This window comes from Cibotium barometz, chromosome 37, assembly GCF_041138505.1.
Source record: "Cibotium barometz isolate CiBa-2024 chromosome 37, ASM4113850v1, whole genome shotgun sequence".
Lineage (NCBI taxonomy): Eukaryota > Viridiplantae > Streptophyta > Polypodiopsida > Cyatheales > Cibotiaceae > Cibotium > Cibotium barometz.
Genome location: NC_141082.1, coordinates 2,652,256 through 2,670,980, shown reverse-complemented (window position 1 = coordinate 2,670,980; position 18,725 = coordinate 2,652,256). Strand labels below are relative to the sequence as shown.

At 43.0% G+C, this 18,725-nt stretch overlaps 1 protein-coding gene across 2 annotated transcripts; it reads right to left on the bottom strand.

Annotated features, from left to right (window-relative positions):
* Positions 1–1,212: 1,212 nt before the first annotated feature.
* Positions 1,213–3,962, bottom strand: LOC147616839 (E3 ubiquitin-protein ligase RHF2A-like). 2 transcript variants are annotated; one of them, XM_086776473.1, is made up of 7 exons: positions 3,667–3,962; positions 3,507–3,553; positions 3,366–3,428; positions 3,183–3,288; positions 2,753–3,075; positions 2,127–2,240; positions 1,213–2,041 (listed from the first exon to the last, which is right to left on the bottom strand). In XM_086776473.1, exons 1-7 carry the CDS (start codon positions 3,796–3,798, stop codon positions 1,633–1,635), a joined length of 1,194 nt encoding a protein of 397 aa, XP_086632599.1. In that variant the 5' UTR covers positions 3,799–3,962; the 3' UTR covers positions 1,213–1,632. The 2 variants fall into 2 exon arrangements, with proteins under 2 accessions (XP_086632599.1, XP_086632598.1); XM_086776472.1 differs by having other exon boundaries at positions 2,127–2,237; positions 3,667–3,941.
* Between the last annotated feature and the right edge of the window lie 14,763 nt (positions 3,963–18,725).

Below are 18,725 nucleotides of genomic sequence, written 5' to 3'. Positions count from 1 at the left end.
AGCCTGCACAGCATTAAATGTTTTTTGCATTATTTGTCCACAGCAAAACTGGCTGACAGCCCTAAGATTGGCCGACCGGCAGCCTTTGTCCATATAAAAGCAGACACTGATATTCAGCTTCAGTGATAAAAATTCAGCATTCAGTTTTCCTACCTCTCCATGCAAAACCCTGAAGCTCTCTTCAGCATTTCAACCAGCATGTGCAGTCCTACAGCTATCCTGGACTTGCATAAGTGGCCCCGACGAGTCTTCTGCAGTGCCCTTGGATTGGTGGACACTCAACCAACGTATGGTCTTCCCCGTCCTTGCGTTGGGCAGTCATATCGCTTGTTCTCGAGCCTTGAACAGCAGTTCGCCAAAGAAGCAATATAAGCAAATACTCCTGCTTGCAAAGGGGGCCCTTCAATGGGTATTTGAGACCCAATACTGTGTTGTCTACTTTCTCTTCAACAGACATGGTGTCCCCGACACAGCCAAATGCCACTAAGACCACATTTTATAGAGAGCAATCCTCCATTTGACTGAAGATGGGTTCATCCGGCCACCAGGTTACCTATGAATTCATCTCACACAATTTGGTATCCATGGGCCAACTCCGAACATCATCTCATTAAATTGGACTAGAGATCAAGGCCACCTGACATCATCATGAGGTGAGACTGCACCTTATGCAACATGCAAGAGGTAGGGGTTTCAGGACATGCCTGTAGTCATTCACCACCAAGAGCAGCAATGCGCTACTCTCCTTGTGTTCGAGCCCATGCGTTTCAGACGCACACTCATGCAACCGGCACCTAACAGGAACATAGAAAACTCCTGTCTTGTTCCTCGGTCCTCACAAAAACCTGCAAATGTAAAGCACCTGCTCAAGCCCCTCCTCACAACTCATTTGCAACACATGAAATTCCTCAATGTGCAAAAACTCATTGAGAAACCTGTAGCCAGAAACACTCAGGTAGCCAGCGTGATATCTCTTAAAGATCATCTCTAGAAACTAAAAGCAATCCATGACATGAAGCCGTTTAGATGCTTCTCCTCAAAGCCTTGGGCTCATTTTTCCAGCCCCATCTCCAGACCCATTTTGCGCACCCTTCAAGCCCATTTTCACCACAGTTCAGTTTTTCTTGCTCATTTCCCCCACAATTTCGATCCAAATTTAAAACGACATTCCGGGGAGCGAAGAGTGTAATGGTTAAACAACCAAAGCGTCATTGCAACAATCAAGGAAATTAGAAAAAGACTTCAACATACATCAACTTCTTAACCTTCAAAAAAGGTTGTTAACAACTTCTAAAGAAACACAAAAATTTATGTGCGTACATATATACATGGCATCAATTTGTCTAATTTTAGTACATGCATTATAGGAGCCAGGTCCTCTAGTTGCCAAAGCAAACATATTTTGTGGAATGTAAGCCCAATCTCAGCACAGGGCAGTCTCCAAAGTTCACATTCATACAACAAAGAATTCTTTAAAGTGGCTCTCACTGAGTTACCTTGTGATCTGCTTACCTAAGATCTATCACAGAGGAGAAGCGCCTGCAGTTCTAATTTGCAAATGCCCCCCCTACCGCTTCCCTCTGTGAGCTGCAGTAATAAAAAAAATTACCCATAAACATTTTGGTGATTCACTCATGTCTGTGTTCTCACCTTCAGGAAAATCTCATCAACGTCAGTGCCCGAATCTTCATTTGGCTGCTTTGGTAGAGTTTTGTTTGTAACATCCCCGTGCAAAAGTGATCCATGGCTATTGGTGGAGCATCCCAACCCCATGGTCACTTCTTCACTGTTACTGCTTTCAGTTTCAATCGATGAGTTCAGCTCGTTCAGCTTAGGTGATTCAGAAATAGTGGCAGAAGTGGTTGGCGCATCATTTTCCCCCCTGCTCTTCCCACTTGGTTCAATAGAAACCCTCTCAAGGGCTCGAATCCAATTGGCACTCACTTCACGGGCACGTGCTCCAATATCATTCATAGCATTGTTTCGTGCTCGAAACTTCTCCTTGAATCCACGGGTTGTCTTTGAGAATGTTTCCTTGTACCTATGCAAATGGCCAAAACAGAACCAGTTTAACTCATTAAGAACGAAATGTTCAACCCTCAATCAATGTGGAAACTGCCCCACACCTGGATGAGGCTGCAGCCCAACGAGACTTCAGGGAGTCTGAGAAGGAAAGCAGCTCTGAAGGTCCCACTCCTTGTAGATTCTCTTCTGGAGACTCAAAACCTGTGTTATGCCTACTGTGGACAACACCCAACAACATAATTCCCAAACAACATTGGCTTATTAGCCACACAATTAAATCCATAGTGATAACTTGATATGATTTAAAAGAACAAATGATTGAAAACAAATACCTTCCCTGTTACATGTCCCATATTGACAGGCTTTTCCTAGGGATCGGTGCATATTTAGGGAAGACTACACCAGCAATTAAGGTAGTCAATGTGACGAGAAAAGGCCTAGGGAACTCCCAAAGTCATTAATTGAATAATTTAGGTGAAAGGCCCAAATGGGTTTAAACCATAGGGAATTTATTGGCCACATGGCAAGTTCTGAGCAAGGGGTATGTAGCCTAGCATGTGATACAAGCCACTGATTGTCAATTGGGGCCTTCAAGAGGAAGAGTCATGCAACAGAGAGGCCACACATCGTTGGAAGGTCAATTAAGAGAAGAGCCATGTGCATAATCTAGAGAACTAATTTTGTTTATCCTGCAATTGGCTGAGACTAGAGTTTGTGGGCTGCATACCGGTGAATAGGAGCTGGAATTGATGTTGCATTCTGTAAAATTCCCTGACTAATAAGGTCTGTCTCGCTGCTCATGATACGCCCAGTATGTGGTGAAGAAGCATCCATTGACCCAACCAGTTGTCCTAAGTGCTCCACTGGTTGAACTCCGCCTCCAAGAGGGGCAGACTGTGTTGGCATCATCATAAATTGCGGATGCTCTTGAACATTGGATGACCTGTTGCGCATCAACTCTCTCCTAGCAAGATGGCGTGCTCTGGCAGCAGCTGCCAGATGCTGCATAATCTGCTCCTCAAAGTCCATATCATCCGCATAGGAAGGGATCTAATCAAGTCAATAACTCCACCACATTGGTTTCAATCCTGCCAAAACTACATATGTAGTCTTGCTAGCTATCTGACTTGTCAAGACCAAGGGTAGCGTTGTTGTACCTGATGAAATTCGAACTCCTCCATTGAGCCTCTCGACATGAGTCGAGGCATCTGTCTATGGAATCGGTAGGGCCTCTCCCTCTCCACAGCGTCTAACAACTCTTGGCTGGCACATTTTCAAGGCATCAGAGGTGTCAAGGTGAGGGAAGGATACAATGAGGTCTGAGTGGAACAACGCAATACCTGGTGGGATCTTTTAAGCTGAGGGGTTGCCAACACATGGGGCAATCTTTGCTTCTTTGAGACCTGATGGACATGCAAAGTGTAAGGCAGAGGACGATTACCATGGCATTGGGAAGTAATACAGGAGGGCATGACGCTAACCATTCGAGGATGCATTGGACGTGGTATTCGTGTTTGCAGGATGTCACCTGAAAAATCAGAAGAAGAAGAGAATAGGTCAGGTTTCGCAGAGCACCCAGTTTGTTTGTCTGGATCTGGAGATGGAAAGGCGGGCGTGTCAACTTGAGAAGAGGAAACGTACCGTGGCAGGATTGCTGTCGCAGAAGGGCTCGAGGCAGATGCTGCACGAGTCCTCGCAAGCCTCCTGCACTCCCCCTTCCACGAAGGCAACCGCAGATGAAGAGTCCGAAGCTCCAAAGCTGCTGCTCTCCATGCTCACTCGCTCGTGCGCAACGACAGTAACCCCCACACAGATACACGCGCGGTTCCAGGAGACAGCAGCGATGCCGGCAACCAAGGGTAGCAACCTCGCAGAGGCAGAGGCAGAGGCAGAGGCAGGGTACTCTTTTTGGAAGATCACCCGGTCAAGACTACATTTGACTTGAGACCATTAATACTTAACAAACCCAAACTTAGATGAATTCATCAATGTTCACCTTACAACACTATCTATAGACTATAATAGGGGCAGATAACGAGCGGAAAAGGGTTATTCATTAATTAATGAAATAGAGGAACTCCCAAACCTTAGGAAAAAGGCTTGAAGGTTATAATGTTGAAAAAATTAATTTCATTAAGGTAAGGAATCGATGAGGAATAGCAACCGATGCCTCTGATTTTCGCTTTCTACATCGTCTCTCTGTCGACCTCCTTCGGCCTGTTCTGCACGCTAGTAATCCTTGCCGCCTCTGCACGATCTCCTCCTCTCTCTCTGTCTCTCTCTCCCTCAAGCCTCGGCTGGCGCGTAACTGAACAGCCTTCGCAAACATTCGCTAAAAAATCGCAGCCCTTGGATCTTACTTCATTGCCCTCCTCCGGCCTGTTCTGTTGCTTCATCATGATGGCCATGTGTTTGAGCGCCCCATCCACCTGGTCATTCGCGTTGATGGCCGCCCAAAACAAGGCAATGGCTCGATCCGGGTCTTTCTCCAACAGCTAATCAGCGCACTATCCACCCGATCATTCGCGTTAATGGCCGCCCAAAACAAGGCAATGGCTCGATCCTGGTCTTTCTCCAGCAGCTAATCAGACCACACCATTCATGATTAAGGCCTTACAATCAACATTAATTACGGTGTGCTGATCCCTCCATTACATTAATTAAGTATTATTAAATAATCTGATTTTCGAGGCTTGTCTGTGCTGCGTGAATGGCAGTTTTTGTTTGCTTATGCTGTCGTCTTCTTCTTATTTATTCGCCATCTCTCTATACTTACATTTTTCTATTTTCTTATTAAGATGACGAATTTGAAAAAAAAGGACACGAGAATTTGGTAAATTCATTCCCACTCAATCGAGCACAATTGAACAGTCTAATGATTCCCTGAAAAATGATCATGAAGTAAAAGCAAGAGGTCGCCCTAAGAAGAAGCTTCCGGTGAATGAAGAAACTAAGGAGAATAAAAACATTAAGCAATTTGTGTTTAGTGTAACTATATCTATTGGAGGATGTGATGTGGATGATAAGCTATTGGTAAATTTAAAAGATTTTATAGAGAAAGAGACAATCGCAACAGGTACATGCTCTCTAGAGAGAGGGGGAACAGTCTTTCATCTTCACTTTCAGATGGTGATCAGAATCCTAGCATCATCTATTATTCCGGTGAATAGAAAAATAAAGAATTACCTACAGGAATGTAAATGGTATTCCTCGCGCCCAATTTGGAGATGACTTCATCCCCCTATTTGAAAGACATAACTCGAAATTCATCATTAATTAATGTAGTAGAAGTTAGTCATGATTCAAGATGATTTTGAAAATTGTAAAACCAGTAGATTTTTCTTTGTCATAAATAAAAAATATATGTGGTTCTTGTTTGCTCAAATTCTTTTTCTCCTAGAAGGTGCATTTTTTTAAAGCATTAGGAGCCATTAGTCAATAGGGCTCTACGATGAGTGAAAAATGCAAAATCATAAATTACTTTTGCAAACAGGTGTTAAAGAGTTATTTGCTAAGGTTGAAAACCTTGGCTTTTTATCCATAAATTAACCACAGAGTCGTGCCTGTTTTGATGGTCTCTCATCGCAAAACTGCATCTCTCTCTCTCTCTCATATAAGCTAGTCTCAATATATGGGCTTTCCAATCCCAAGTACACCCAAGACTTTCCTATAAACTATCTATCGAGACTAAAATAAATGGTGAACTATCTTGAATCCTTAAGTATTTTGCACATTAATCTCATCTTCTCTTAGATTCCCCAATGCCCATAGTACTACCACTTTTGATGTGGTAGTAGGAGAGAGGGTAGCTCCCATGGACTTCTAAGTAATGAAACTTATTAACATATTAAATACTTTGGTGTTAGCACACAATGCTAACTTCATAGCCTAGCACAACCACTTTTAATAGCATAGTCCCATGAGTTTTTTTTTGGGTCATTTTCTCCCTAATGGGCAAGCATCATGTAGACGATTTGGGTTTGGTTCTTAAACTTAACTGCTTTCTTTGACTCTTTCTACTACTTAACTGCTTTCTTTGACTCTTTCTACTACTTTCTTTAACATTTTCTTGACATATCTTTTCTGGGGGAGTCAAGATGATTAGATTGGTGATGTAGGGTAGTTGGCTTTTCCCATAGCTATAATGGAGCTAGGTGGCCTTTGAGCTCAAGGGATTCGGCATTGTCAAGCACTTAAGATTGAGGCAGTGTGGAGCAGTGGTTGGTGTGGTCAAAGACGAAGTTACAGAAGATACCTACTAATTTTAGGAAGGTCTAGGTGATGGGTCATACCATGGGCCAGGCTTGCATCCGCCATGGTCCCCCCCATCTAAAAACATATTTGGAGAGTTGTCTCGGTGATGAGGCTTAATGCACGTTCTAAGTGAGTGGTGCCTATGTGTCTATTATTTATAGGTGTTATGCATGGACATCGGGCAAACAGTGGACCTGTGGTGAAGCTCCTTCTATGGAAAACTATAGCATACTGCTTTCTTCGACACTTTTGAATTCTAGTTTCTTCGACTCTTTTTTCATGCAGCTTGTGTGTGGCACCCCTGGATGAGGGTTTTGTACCGAATGTAGGCCCATAAAGAATGTGGAAAGTAGTAGACAGGGACTGGTAGGGATGAGACTTACCAACCTGCATATCGGTTCCAAAGATACCACTGATCTTATAGAAAGACGTGACAAAGGGCTTGCGGGAAAGACATCAACCAGATCGGCACATGATCTCAAAGGGCTTCCAAAAGCCAGTATCATGCTTTCAAAAGTGACCAATCTATGGGGCCGTGGAAGTATTTGACCATGCCGTAAAGGTCTATTTGCTGGTAGAAGTTTGGAACTTCATTAAGATCAAAGACCATCCACTCTTTGCTTGTTCATTGGTTCTTGGGCACCTCCTCAAGGATGAGGATGATGAGCTGAAAGAACCAGGATGTGGTGACAATAGCGAGGTCTAGCACCTTAGTGTAGTAAAGATCATTGAAGTTCTTTATTCGAAGCTGCATCTTTATGTGGTGAGGGGTGTGGGGCCATCTATGTATGGGAAGTTATAGGACCCTTTTCCTTTGCATAGGAACTTTTTCCAGGACCACCTTCTTTTGATTGTCATCTACTTGGGGTCAATGCAGACTTCTCTGGGTGCGCAACTATGTATTCCTACCACATTTGGTGATCACTAAGGAGATCAGGTGTGTGCCATTACAGATGGTTGATCTTCCACTCGATGATCCATGTATTGATTCATCATATGGATTTTGGCCATGTCGAAGGGTGTGTTTAGGTGATTATGGGGCTAATGAGGGTAAGGGTATCCATGAGAGATGGCTCATGGTTGGCAAAGTGTCGAGGTCAATAGCCCATGAGAGAAGCATGTCGAGCTTCCTTTGGTCGCACCCTTCTAGTGGAATATCATTTGAGGCAAAGGGTTTCCATCTTATGAATTTTAGCATGATCATGGGTGATGAGGGCTTCTTTGTGGTGGAGGAGGTCTTGGTAGACTACTTCCCGAGCGATCGTTTTGCTCACTGTGTGATTGTACTCCTCATGGAATGTTTGTTGGCCTCATCTGCTATTGTTGTGCGTGAGGGTAGCATCACACTCCTTTGCAAATTGATTAGCTCCATGGACCACTTGGGCCCCTGCTTTAGCTTAATTAAGCTCATCCAGGAGTTGGTCTTCTTTGGCCTTCATGTTCCTAGGTTGCCGCAATCTTGGTTGTCTTTAAGGCTTCATTTTATGTTCTTGGGCTACTGCTGCCACAATCTTGACGATATCTAGGACTTGGTGTATTGAAGTCGGAGGGCATCCATATCTTGCTTGTGAGTGTGTGGCTTCAGCTGCTCAACGAGCTCATTCTAAAGATGACAAATTTCTTGTGTGGCCTTCTTTAGCTCAGCTTTGAGCTTTGCATTCTTCTCATGGGCAGCCTAGAGAGCAATTATTGTGGGAATGGCTAAGCATTTAGCACTCTTCCAAGATGTATGAATCCTGGCTCTTGATCTCTTGGAAGTTTTGGCTACATGGCTAATAATCTCAACCCACCAATGAGTGTGCTGGTGTCTGATTGTGGGTTGCCTTCTGGTGAGTGTTGATGTCTGAAGTACTAGGGCAAAATCATGGGGGTCAGTTTCGATGGAATGAGATGGTCCATGAGAGTCAAATACATGGCATCCTTGAGTATGTTGCAGAGTGGGTATGGGATGGTATCAAGGGCGAAAGGCCGACTAAGCAGATGTGGTAGAGGTGTATGAGTTGGTGATGGATTTGGGAAGGGTGGTGGGAGCCGGCTCATGGGTCACTTGGTGACTCTCTTGATTAGCATCTTCAGAACACCTCTCCTGAATGTGGGCCAAGTGTGAATAAGTCCTGAGGGTGGTAGGAGTTAGCTCACGGGTCACTTGGTTACTCTCTTGATGGGCATCTTCAACTTGGGCCCCACACGCATATCACTTATGGAGCCGAGAGGATCTTCCTCTTGAGTGGACTAGGGAATGGGGATGGTGGTAGTAGGCAGGAGGTTTAGGTTGCAGTTGGGCTAGAGCCAACCACGTGTGTACGGTTGAAGGTTCCTCCATGTCTAGATTTGGATGGGTTGCGAGATATCTCTCATTTATGTTTCTTTGGAAGGGGTTAGGGCTTGGGGGTGAGACATTGCACCATAAGCCACAAATGGGGTGGGCGAGGCACAGGGGTGGAAACTCTTTGCCAATGGCATAATGAAAGATCTTTGTGAGCATATGTATGCAATGGACCTTGCTTTGGCAAGTCATGTTGTTGCAAAAGCTTTGGAGCTTAGTAGGGTGACGGCCCAATTTGTCGATTGGCTAGAAAGAAACTTGGCTATAGGATGGTGAGGAAGACCCTGTGTCCTAAGCCTTCTAGTGAATGAGCAAGGTGAGCACATGGGCTAGTGGCACCCATTCTAGGACTACTATGTTGATTGGCTCGAAAGTAGCTTGGTGGTGAGGAACACCCTATTTCCTAAGCTTTCTAGTGAGCAAGGTGAGCACACGGACCAATGGCACCCATTCTAGGACAATTATGTCCTCAAATTTATCCCCATAATTGAGGCCATCGTTTGGTGATCACGTGCCGAACCTTGGCTCCCTTCCCACTAGGGAATTTGGACGCATGGGCCGGGAGGTGAAAGGCTCGTTGCGCACGACATCCTCGGTGAGTGAGATCAGACAAAGTGGCCCATCCAACATCTCAACCTTAACTGCCCTTATTATGGTAGGACTCAATGTATTGTAGGCTAAGAGGGAATCCGGGCCCCATGGTGATTAGTTACAAAAGGCCATGAGTCTGATCTTGTTGAGGTAAGGGGCTCCTTCGAGTAACTGAAACATGTTAAGACATTCTCTACTGATCGGTAGGTGACCCTAAAGATGTTGCGAGGGTTTTTGACTTGGGCATGAATGAGGCATCCTTAGACAGTGCTAGCATTTTAGGATCAAGGGAGCAAGAATCATCCTGAATGGTAAGGGACATTTTGGAGAATGAATTTGGGAGATTTAGAGGTTCTTTCTAGGCTCTTTGTGCAGAGGGTGATGATGTGGATGTGGCTCCATCAGCCATGCTCCCTTCCCACCATGGAATTTAGATGCGTGGACTAAGAGTTGTAAGGCGTGTTACATGAGATTCTCAGTGAGAGTGAGATCAGACAAAGTGGCCCATTTATTGGCATCTCAACCTCAATTGTCCTTATTATGTGGTAGGACTCATTGTACTATAAGGTAAGAGGGAATCTGAGCCCCATGGTGATTAGTTACAGAAGGCTATGAGGCTGATCTTATCAAGGTAAGGGCCTACTTCGGATAAATGGAACACGCCAAGACATTCTCTCCTGAAGATGTTGCAAGGGTTTTGATGTCAGATAGAGCGGAGCATTTCAGGATCGAGGTAGCAAGAATAGTTCTGAATGGTGAGGGACATTTCAGAGAATGGATCTGGGAGATCCAAAGGTCACTTTCTAGGCTCCTTATATACAGATAATGTGGATGTGTCTCCATCAGCCATGACTCCCTTCCCACTATGGAATTTGGATGCATGGCCTGGGAGGTGTAAGGCTCATCGCATAAGATCTCCTCAATGAGCTCGATTGGACAAAGTGGCTCATCCAGCATCTCAACCTCCATTTTCCTTATTGTGGTAGGACTCAATGTACTATAGGGTAAAAGGGAGTCCGGGCCTCATGGTGATTAGTTAGAGAAGGCCATGAGGCTGATCTTATCAAGGTAAGGGGCTATGCGGGTGAATGGAACAAGTCAAGACATTCTGTACCAAGATGAGTAGGTGACCCCAAAGATGTTTGCAAGCGTTTTGACCTAGGCATGAATGAGGCATCCTCAAATAGTGCCAAGATCGAGGGATCCCAAATTGTGAGGGGCATTTTGGGGAATGGAGTTGGGAGATCTAGAGGTTTCATTCTAGGCTCCTGCATAGAGGGTCATGATGTGGATGTGATCCCATGAGCCATGGTGTGTGCATGAAGGTTCCTTGCGCAATGGATTAAAGTGCACGATTGTCTCGTGTGAGGCTTTATGCCGACGATGATAATTTTGCCTTATTGTTACAGGCATTCGGGTGTCGGGCCAGTTGGTCGCGTGCTTTTCCAGTTATCAGGAGATTCTTTTAGCTTGCCAGTGGATGCTTGTTTGTTGGGAAGGGTTGTTATTTTGTGCGTGCTTTGCCGATTGTCATGAAATGCTTTAAACTTGATGTGACCAATGCTTGTTTTGCAGCAGGGAGGGGTTGCCTGTTTCTTAGCGACCTTGTAGGTTCACCGGGGGCGGCGTTGTTTGTGAAGCCAAGGCCTTGGTTGGGATTTCTGGTGACCTTTCTTACCGGCCACACCGTTGGGGGGTGGTCATGGTGGTGGTGTTGGAGAGCCGTTGGGTGTTACAGGAGGTGTTGTCAACAAGGAAGGTCTCTCTCTCTCTCCTTGTCTCTCTCTCTCTCTCTCTCACTATGCTCCACACACACTACTCTCTCACACTTTAACATGGTACTCAAAAATTACATGCTATGGTCTTGTGTTAGGGCATGGTAGCCACACAACAAGCAGCATGTATTCTAGATCTATTAGATGGGATATATATACATCCAATCAATAGGGTCTCAAAGCAAGCAACATACATTCAGATTTGGACTAGCAAACCCTAGCTTTGGCTGTAGGATTTTGGAGAGAATAATGTAGATTAGTTCAAATATCTCTCTCTCTCTCTCTCTCTCTCTCTCTCTCTCTCTCTCTCTCACACACACACACACACACCCCACTCACTCTCTCTTGCTACCTCTCTCCCATGCTACTTGATGGCAATACGGTTGTGCCGATGGGCTTTACCATGCCTTTAAGCCTTGGGACCACACCAGCACACCCTCCATTCTCTCCATTGTGGCTAATGACTTTGCGCTATGGCCAAGAAGGCTCTAGATTTAGGGCCCAACCTAATCATGGTACCCATGGTGGAGACTGCCTCAAATGCGGCCAAGGCCCTCATAACCACCCCTCGCGCGAGGGCCTCGCAATTGAGGGGCCTTCGTGTCCACCCCCCGCTATTCGCCTACAGATCGAGGAGAGAAATCCATCTTGTTATGTGAGCCAAGGGCCTCGCGGGGCTAGCCCCCGCTATTCACCCTGCAAATTAAGGGGAGCAACCCATCTTGTTCTGTGAGCCGCCATGTATGACATTGTCATAGAGGGCTACCAGTAGAAATGCGAGAGGAATGAGCTTTTAATGATGTTGCAGATAGAGTTAAAGGGAGTTATGGAGCATATTCCAAAGGTTGTGGCAGTTGAGGGCCTGGACTAGGTGGGAGGGGAGGTGGTGACGAGAGCTACAGTAGGCAAGAATGGCTCAAATAGAGGGCCGGAGGGATTGCATGGCCATGAGGGGGTCTTGGGCCACCCAAAAGGGGAGGTGCCGTAGTGACCTGCATGGCCAAGGGCACCAATGGCCATGTGGTAATTTTGGCATTTTTTCCCCTTTTTTTAGAAACATGAAAAATAAGGAGGGGGTATATAAAAAAGAGGGGGGGGGGAATAGAGAAGAATTCTTTTTTTTTGGGGGGGGGGGGTGTTGGAGGGGTTTTGTGCATGCATATGTGGGTGGATAGATGCACATTGTGCAAATGAGTGTGCACATGCGTGTGGTGCACATTATGCAAATGTGTGTGCACATACAATGTGCAAATGTGTAGCATGTGCATGTGGAGCACACGAGCGATGTGTAAATATGTGTGCACATGTGTGGCATGCACGTGTGTTGTGTAAGTGTGTGTGCACATGCATGTGGTGAACACGCGATGCATAAATAAGTATGCACGTGCATGGGGTACACATGCAGTGTACAAGTGTGTATACACATACATGTGGTGTTGCACACGTTATGCAAGTGTATGTATGTGTGATGCACGTGTATTGTGTGTGTGTGGTGGCATGATGTGCAAATGCGTGTGCACGTCAGCAGATGTGCAAATCCATATGTGCATATGTGTGGGGTGCACATTGTCTGTGGGGTTGGCTGTGATTTTGATGAGCCTTGCTGTTCCTTTTTAGCCTCGACCTCGGTCTTCTTGCCCTTTTCTTTACCTTTCTCTTTCTCCTTCTCGACTTCTTTGTTTGTCTCAAGCTATCACCCAGACTCAACTGGTGATGTTTCCTTGCTCTCATCGATAGCCATTTTTTGCTTCTTGGGAGGTGGTTGTTCTTACTACTACTCCCCCTTGTCTTTCTTGTCCTTGGTTAGTGTCTTTAGTTGGGCACCAGCACCTGTTGCTGTTAAAGGTGGTGGAAGCTTATCCAGGGAGTCTGTGGCTTTATAGATTAGCTATTTTGAGGTATGGTTCTTTTTTGTTCCTCAATGCACACACTTGCTTAATATCTGCACAAATAAGCTCAACCCAGTTTTCTTTTGCTTGATTAGGATTTGGGCATAAATGAGCTCTGTTAAAATGCATGAGCAGCTAGCCCTACATCCACCTGCGTCGTGTGATGTGTCTTGTAAAAAGAGAGGTAGGTGGAGTATAACCTACAAGGCATGATGATATGTGGAAAATTTGCATCTTTGTGCTTGTCTATCTTGAAGCAAGATGCCTTTTCTGTAGGTTTATTGATTCTCTTGAAATCCCATTCCTTGGTGAAAATGGGTAAGTTGTCACCATTCCTTGGTGACAATGGGTAAATTGAAGGACTATCGAACTAATTCTTGTATGAGTTTGACAATCTTCCTTTCATTGTCTGGTGGTCCTAGTGGTTGTATAATGAATGACCCTGTGTTGTCAAATGAATGTATGGCTTGACAACATGTGACTAGGTCCATTCCCCATGTAGGTAATTCAGAAAAGGGCAGCAACCCAATTTTTTGCACCAACAGCCCTCCAATGCAAGCTTACGGCATTATGGGTGGGGACTACCACATAGTAATGTGTGACGATTAGTGGATTTGTTAAAACCCTAAGATCTCTCTAGATAATCATCATGCATAAACTAGGCATAAACTCATCCACCCGACCACCCCCGAGCCCAAGGGTGCACACATAAATACAATGAAGTACCACATACCTTACCTTGGTGTCCCTTCTTCTCCATTCCAACATTCTCTCTCTCTTCACCTCCTCCTTCTCTGTTTTAACAGAGAGGAGAATTAAGGTTTAATTGATTTTTGATCATAATTATAACTTAATTATGATTAACATCAATCAAAATATGCCTTTTAAGAGGTGTTCGCACACGCGGGAGAGAAAAATAGAAGAAAATTTCAGTTTTGAGAGGAGAAAAGAATCCCATGCACACGGGAGAGAACTCAATGCATCAATTGGCTGCTCCACACTGCATTTCAACAGAAATTTAGTAAAAAGTTGATAGCATCTCCACGGAAAACTCGCCAAAATGCATTAAAAATACATTTTTAACCATAAAAATGCTCCAAAATTTTCTAAATAATTAGAAAAATTTTCCAAAATTGTAGGAATTCAAGGAATTTGTTCTACCATGAATATCCACAATAAAATGTGCGGTATTTTGGTAAAAATATCATAAATGCTTATTTTAAACAAAAAAATTTAGAAAAAATAGCATTGAACTCACGAAATTCCCCCACAACATCGATTCGTCCATTGAATAGAAGAAACACGCGTTCCAACCACCATATCTATGATCCACGTGTGTAATCACAAAAATGAACCAACAAAATAACATTTTTATTTAGTAAATATTAAAATTTACTTTAAAAAATGCTAAGAATTGGAATAAGAAAGAAAAACAACAATTAACTAGAGATTGCTCTGATACCATTGTTAAAACCCTAAGATCTCTCTAGATAATCATCATGCATAAACATGCATAAACCAGGTATAAACTCATCCACCCGAGTCCCAAGGGTGCACACATAAATACGATGAAGTACCACCACATACCTTACCTTGGTGTCCCATACCACTAAGAGATATGATATTATTCTAGCAACACATAGCTCTAGTGTGAATTGGCAAGAGAGTAGATACCATGCTCTACACAAGAGGACATCCCTTGAGTGTGCCCCATATCCCTATTATATAGGAGGGTCCTCAAGTGACTTGACATCCCTTGAGTGTGCCCCATATCCCTATTATATAGGAGGGTCCTCAAGTGACTTGACTCTCCATTTCCCATGTGTGACCCTTGGATGCTTGACCCTAACCTCAACCCTTAAGGTTAGCCCTAACCCATGCTCCACTAGAGCTTGCTCCCATGCTCACAAGCCTAATGTGGGTTAGCCTCCTAGTATATGCACATATAATGTGCACATAACAAAAGTAAGATCTCTCTAGATAATCATCATGCATAAACATGCATAAACTAGACAAACTCATCCACCCGACCACCCCCGAGGCCAAGGGTGTACACATAAATACAATGAAGTACCACATACCTTACCTTGGTGTCCCATACTACCAAGAGATATGTATTATTCTAGCAGCACATAGCTCTATTGGGAATTGGCAAGAGAGTAAATACCATGCTCTACACAAGAGGACATCCCTTGAGTCAGCCCCATGCCCCTATTATATAGGACCCTCAAGTGACTCTTGACTCTCCATTTCCTATGTGTAAAACCCTAAGATCTCTCTAGATAATCATCATGTATAAACATGCATAAACCAAGCATAAACTTATCCACCCGACCACCCCCGAGCCTAAGGGTACACACATAAATACAATGAAGTACCACATACCTTACCTTGGTGTCCCATACCACCAAGAGATATGATATCATTCTAGCAGCACATAGCTCTAGTGTGAATTGGCTAGTGTGAATTGGCAAGAGAGTAGATACCATGCTCTACATAAGAGGACATCCCTTGAGTGTGCCCCATGCCCCTATTATATAGGAGGGCCCTCAAGTGACTCTTGAATCTCCATTTCCCATGTGTAACCCTTGGATGCCTGACCCTAACCTCAACCCTTAAGGTTAGCCCTAACCCATGTTCCACTAGAGCTTGTTCCCATGCTCTCATGCTCACAAGCCTAATGTGGGTTAGCCTCCTAGTATATGCACATATAATGTGCACATAACATATTTTCATGTTGATAAAGTTTGAGAGCCTTTAGGAACTTTTAAATAAACCAACGCTCCTGGTTTAAAAGACCGAGGTGAGTGTCCTCTATCAACATAAAACAGTGCCCTATCTTGAGCACTCATGATAGAATCTCAAGCTTCGATCAGCATTTCATGCATATCACGCAAGAAATCCCTCGATGCATCAAGCTCAATGTCTTTTAAGACTGACATCAATAGGTGCCCTAGGTTGATACCCATACATAAGCATGAACGGACTAAAACCAGTAGCCGTATGTTTAAAATTGTTATAGGCAAATTCTATCATTGGAAGATATTTTTCCTAACTCGATGGTTTTCCAGAGACATATGCTCGAAGCATATCCTCTACGATCTGATTCACATGCTCTGTTTGCCCATCACACTTCATCTCAAAGTAGTTTCCTCATTGTAAACCATTCAGAATAAAGTAGGAAGACATGGCATTATAACGGCAGGAACCAGGGATCCATCGGCGGCCCGATGTACCCACATTTGAATAGGGAATTATCAGCATCCCGAGTTACCCATATCAACATAGGGAGTCATTAACGTCTTGATAAGTCACATATGTACATTTGTAAACCATCAGGTGGACTCTATAAATCACCTAAAGGACGGAACTAGAGAAAGAAATGCCAACAAAGGAAGAATCAAAATTTCCTTATTCCAAACACAACAAGATAAACTCGTTCAACTCTAAAGAAAGAGATTTCAACAAGAGAAAATGCCGATGAGATTACACTCATCAAAATATGCAAGCTATAGATAAAAGAAGTTTATCTAGAGAACGCCTACACTACAACTTCAAGTGAAGTCAAAAAATGAGATTGTCTTTGAATGTTGGGGTCAACATGCCAAGTGATGTAAGTAAGACAATAATCCTGAGCCCAAATTATTCGATAAGATAATATATGTGAGGGATCACTAGCGTCCCATACCACCATGATACCACCCATACATACCTTACCAATTTGGAACTCCCTAGTATGCCGTCTAGGAAATACGAATAAAATCCTTCATAAACGGAATGAGATGGCCTTATCCCAGACTTTCACACACCACATGCCAATCACCAATCCCAAATTTTTTAAAAAATTAAAATAACCTGTCTAATTTTTCACTAATTTTTAATAATTTTTAAAAAAATTTAATTTATCCCGAATGCATTAGAATACGAATGGTCCAAAAATTTCAAAATCCCAATGGTCTTCCTGGAATACGAAAAGCCAACAGTTTTGGAAAAATAAAAAGACAAAAAAAATCAGAATGTTGAAGGTCAAAAGTTTCCGAAATCCGAAAGTTCAAAAGATCCCCGGAATTCGAAAGGTCAATAGGTTTCCAGAGAAAACGGAAAGCCAAAGGGCTCAAAGAAAAAAATTTCAGAGAAAAAAAAAATCAGATAAGAAAAAAAATCAAATCTCTTTTTCTCTTTTTTTCAAGCTTTTTTAAAAAAAGTTTTGAAAAAAACTCTTTTTAAAATATTTTAAAAGTTATTAAAGCTTATAAAAAAATTTAATGGGGGGGGCGTTTTTTCACCCGGTGGCTTGCAGCGTAGCCCCCCCTACGCACGCAAATTGTGAGAGAGAGGGAGTAGGGAAAGCCTCTCTCTCCTCTGTCCTCCATTCCACTTTCTCTCTCTCTCTCTCCACCCCCCCTTCTCTGTTAACAAAGAGGAGGTTGATTAAGATTTTAATTAAACTACTTTAATCATAAGATTTTAATTAAACTACTTTAATCATAAGTATAACTTAATTATGATTAATATTTAATCAAACTATGCTTTCTAAGAGGCGTTCACACATGCAAGAGAGAGAAATAGAAGAAAATTTCAGTTTTGAGAGGAGAAAAGAATCCCACGCACATGGGAGAGAACTCAATGCATCATTTGGCTGCCCCACACTACATTTCAATAGAAATTTGGCAAAAAGTTGATAGCATCATAGCGGAAAACCTGCCAAAATGCATAAAAAATATATTTTTAACCATAAAAATGCTCTAAAAATTTTTAAATAATTAGGAAAATTTTTCAAAAATTATAAAAATTCAGGTAATTCACTCTACCACAAATATCTGCAATAAAATGTGTAGTATTTTGGTAAAAATATCATAAATTATTTTAAACCAAATATAACCAAAATAAGTCATCAAAATAATATTTTTATTTAGTAAATATTAAAATTTACTTTTAAAAATGCTAAAAATTAGAATAAGAAAGAAAAAACAACAACAATTAACTAGAGATTACTCTGATACCACTGTTAAAACCCTAAGATCTCTCTAGATAATCATCATGCATAAACATGCATAAACCAGGTATAAACTCATCCACCCGAGTCCAAGGGTGCACACATAAATACAATGAAGTACCACATACCTTACCTTGGTGTCCCATACCACCAAGAGATATGATATCATTCTAGTAGCACGTAGCTCTAGTGTGAATTGGCAAGAGAGTAGATACCATGCTCTGCACAAGAGGACATCCCTTGAGTGTGCCCCATGCCCCTATTATATAGGAGGGCCCTCAAGTGACTCGACTCTCCATTTCCCATGTGTGACCTTTGGATGCCTTACCCTAACCTCAACCCTTAAGGTTAGCCCTAACCCATGCTTCATTAGAGCTTGTTCCCATGCTCTCATGCTCACAAGCCTAATGTGGGTTAGCCTCCTAGTATATACGCATATAATGTGCACATAACAAGATCCCATAATTGGAATTTGAGGATCGCGCCACCCACAAAATTCACTACCTCAGTGTTAGCATCAATTGTCATGCATTCCTCTTGGGCAAGTACAGTTTGCAAATAGACGACCAATCTTGCTCAATTAAGGTTCTGTTTTCTAGAATCGCTCGTGATTGTGAACTCAAATTGTGATGATCCTACCCTAGTCTAGCGATCCCACTTTGTCAACGATGCCACTTGATTAATCGATTTGACTAAGACTGTAATGTGCAAGGAGTATATTGCCTTTCCACCAAGATAACTTACTGCACCTTAAGGCTATCAATAAAATATGCAATCTTCTGTGCTTTTTGAACAAGAAGACTGCACACAATGTAAATGGAAAGAAATTTTGACAAACATGCAATGCAAGGACCACATCGTGGTGCCTA

Excerpts from the sequence above, each read along its gene's own strand:
- LOC147616839 (XM_086776473.1), bottom strand. The coding sequence starts at position 3,798 with ATGGAGAGCAGCAGCTTTGGAGCTTCGGACTCTTCATCTGCGGTTGCC. Across the intron at positions 3,554-3,666 it reads GCGACAGCAATCCTGCCACG|GTGACATCCTGCAAACACGA; the intron begins GTACGTTTCCTC and ends CTGATTTTTCAG. Across the intron at positions 2,241-2,752 it reads ATTCCAGCTCCTATTCACCG|TAGGCATAACACAGGTTTTG; the intron begins GTATGCAGCCCA and ends TGTTGTCCACAG.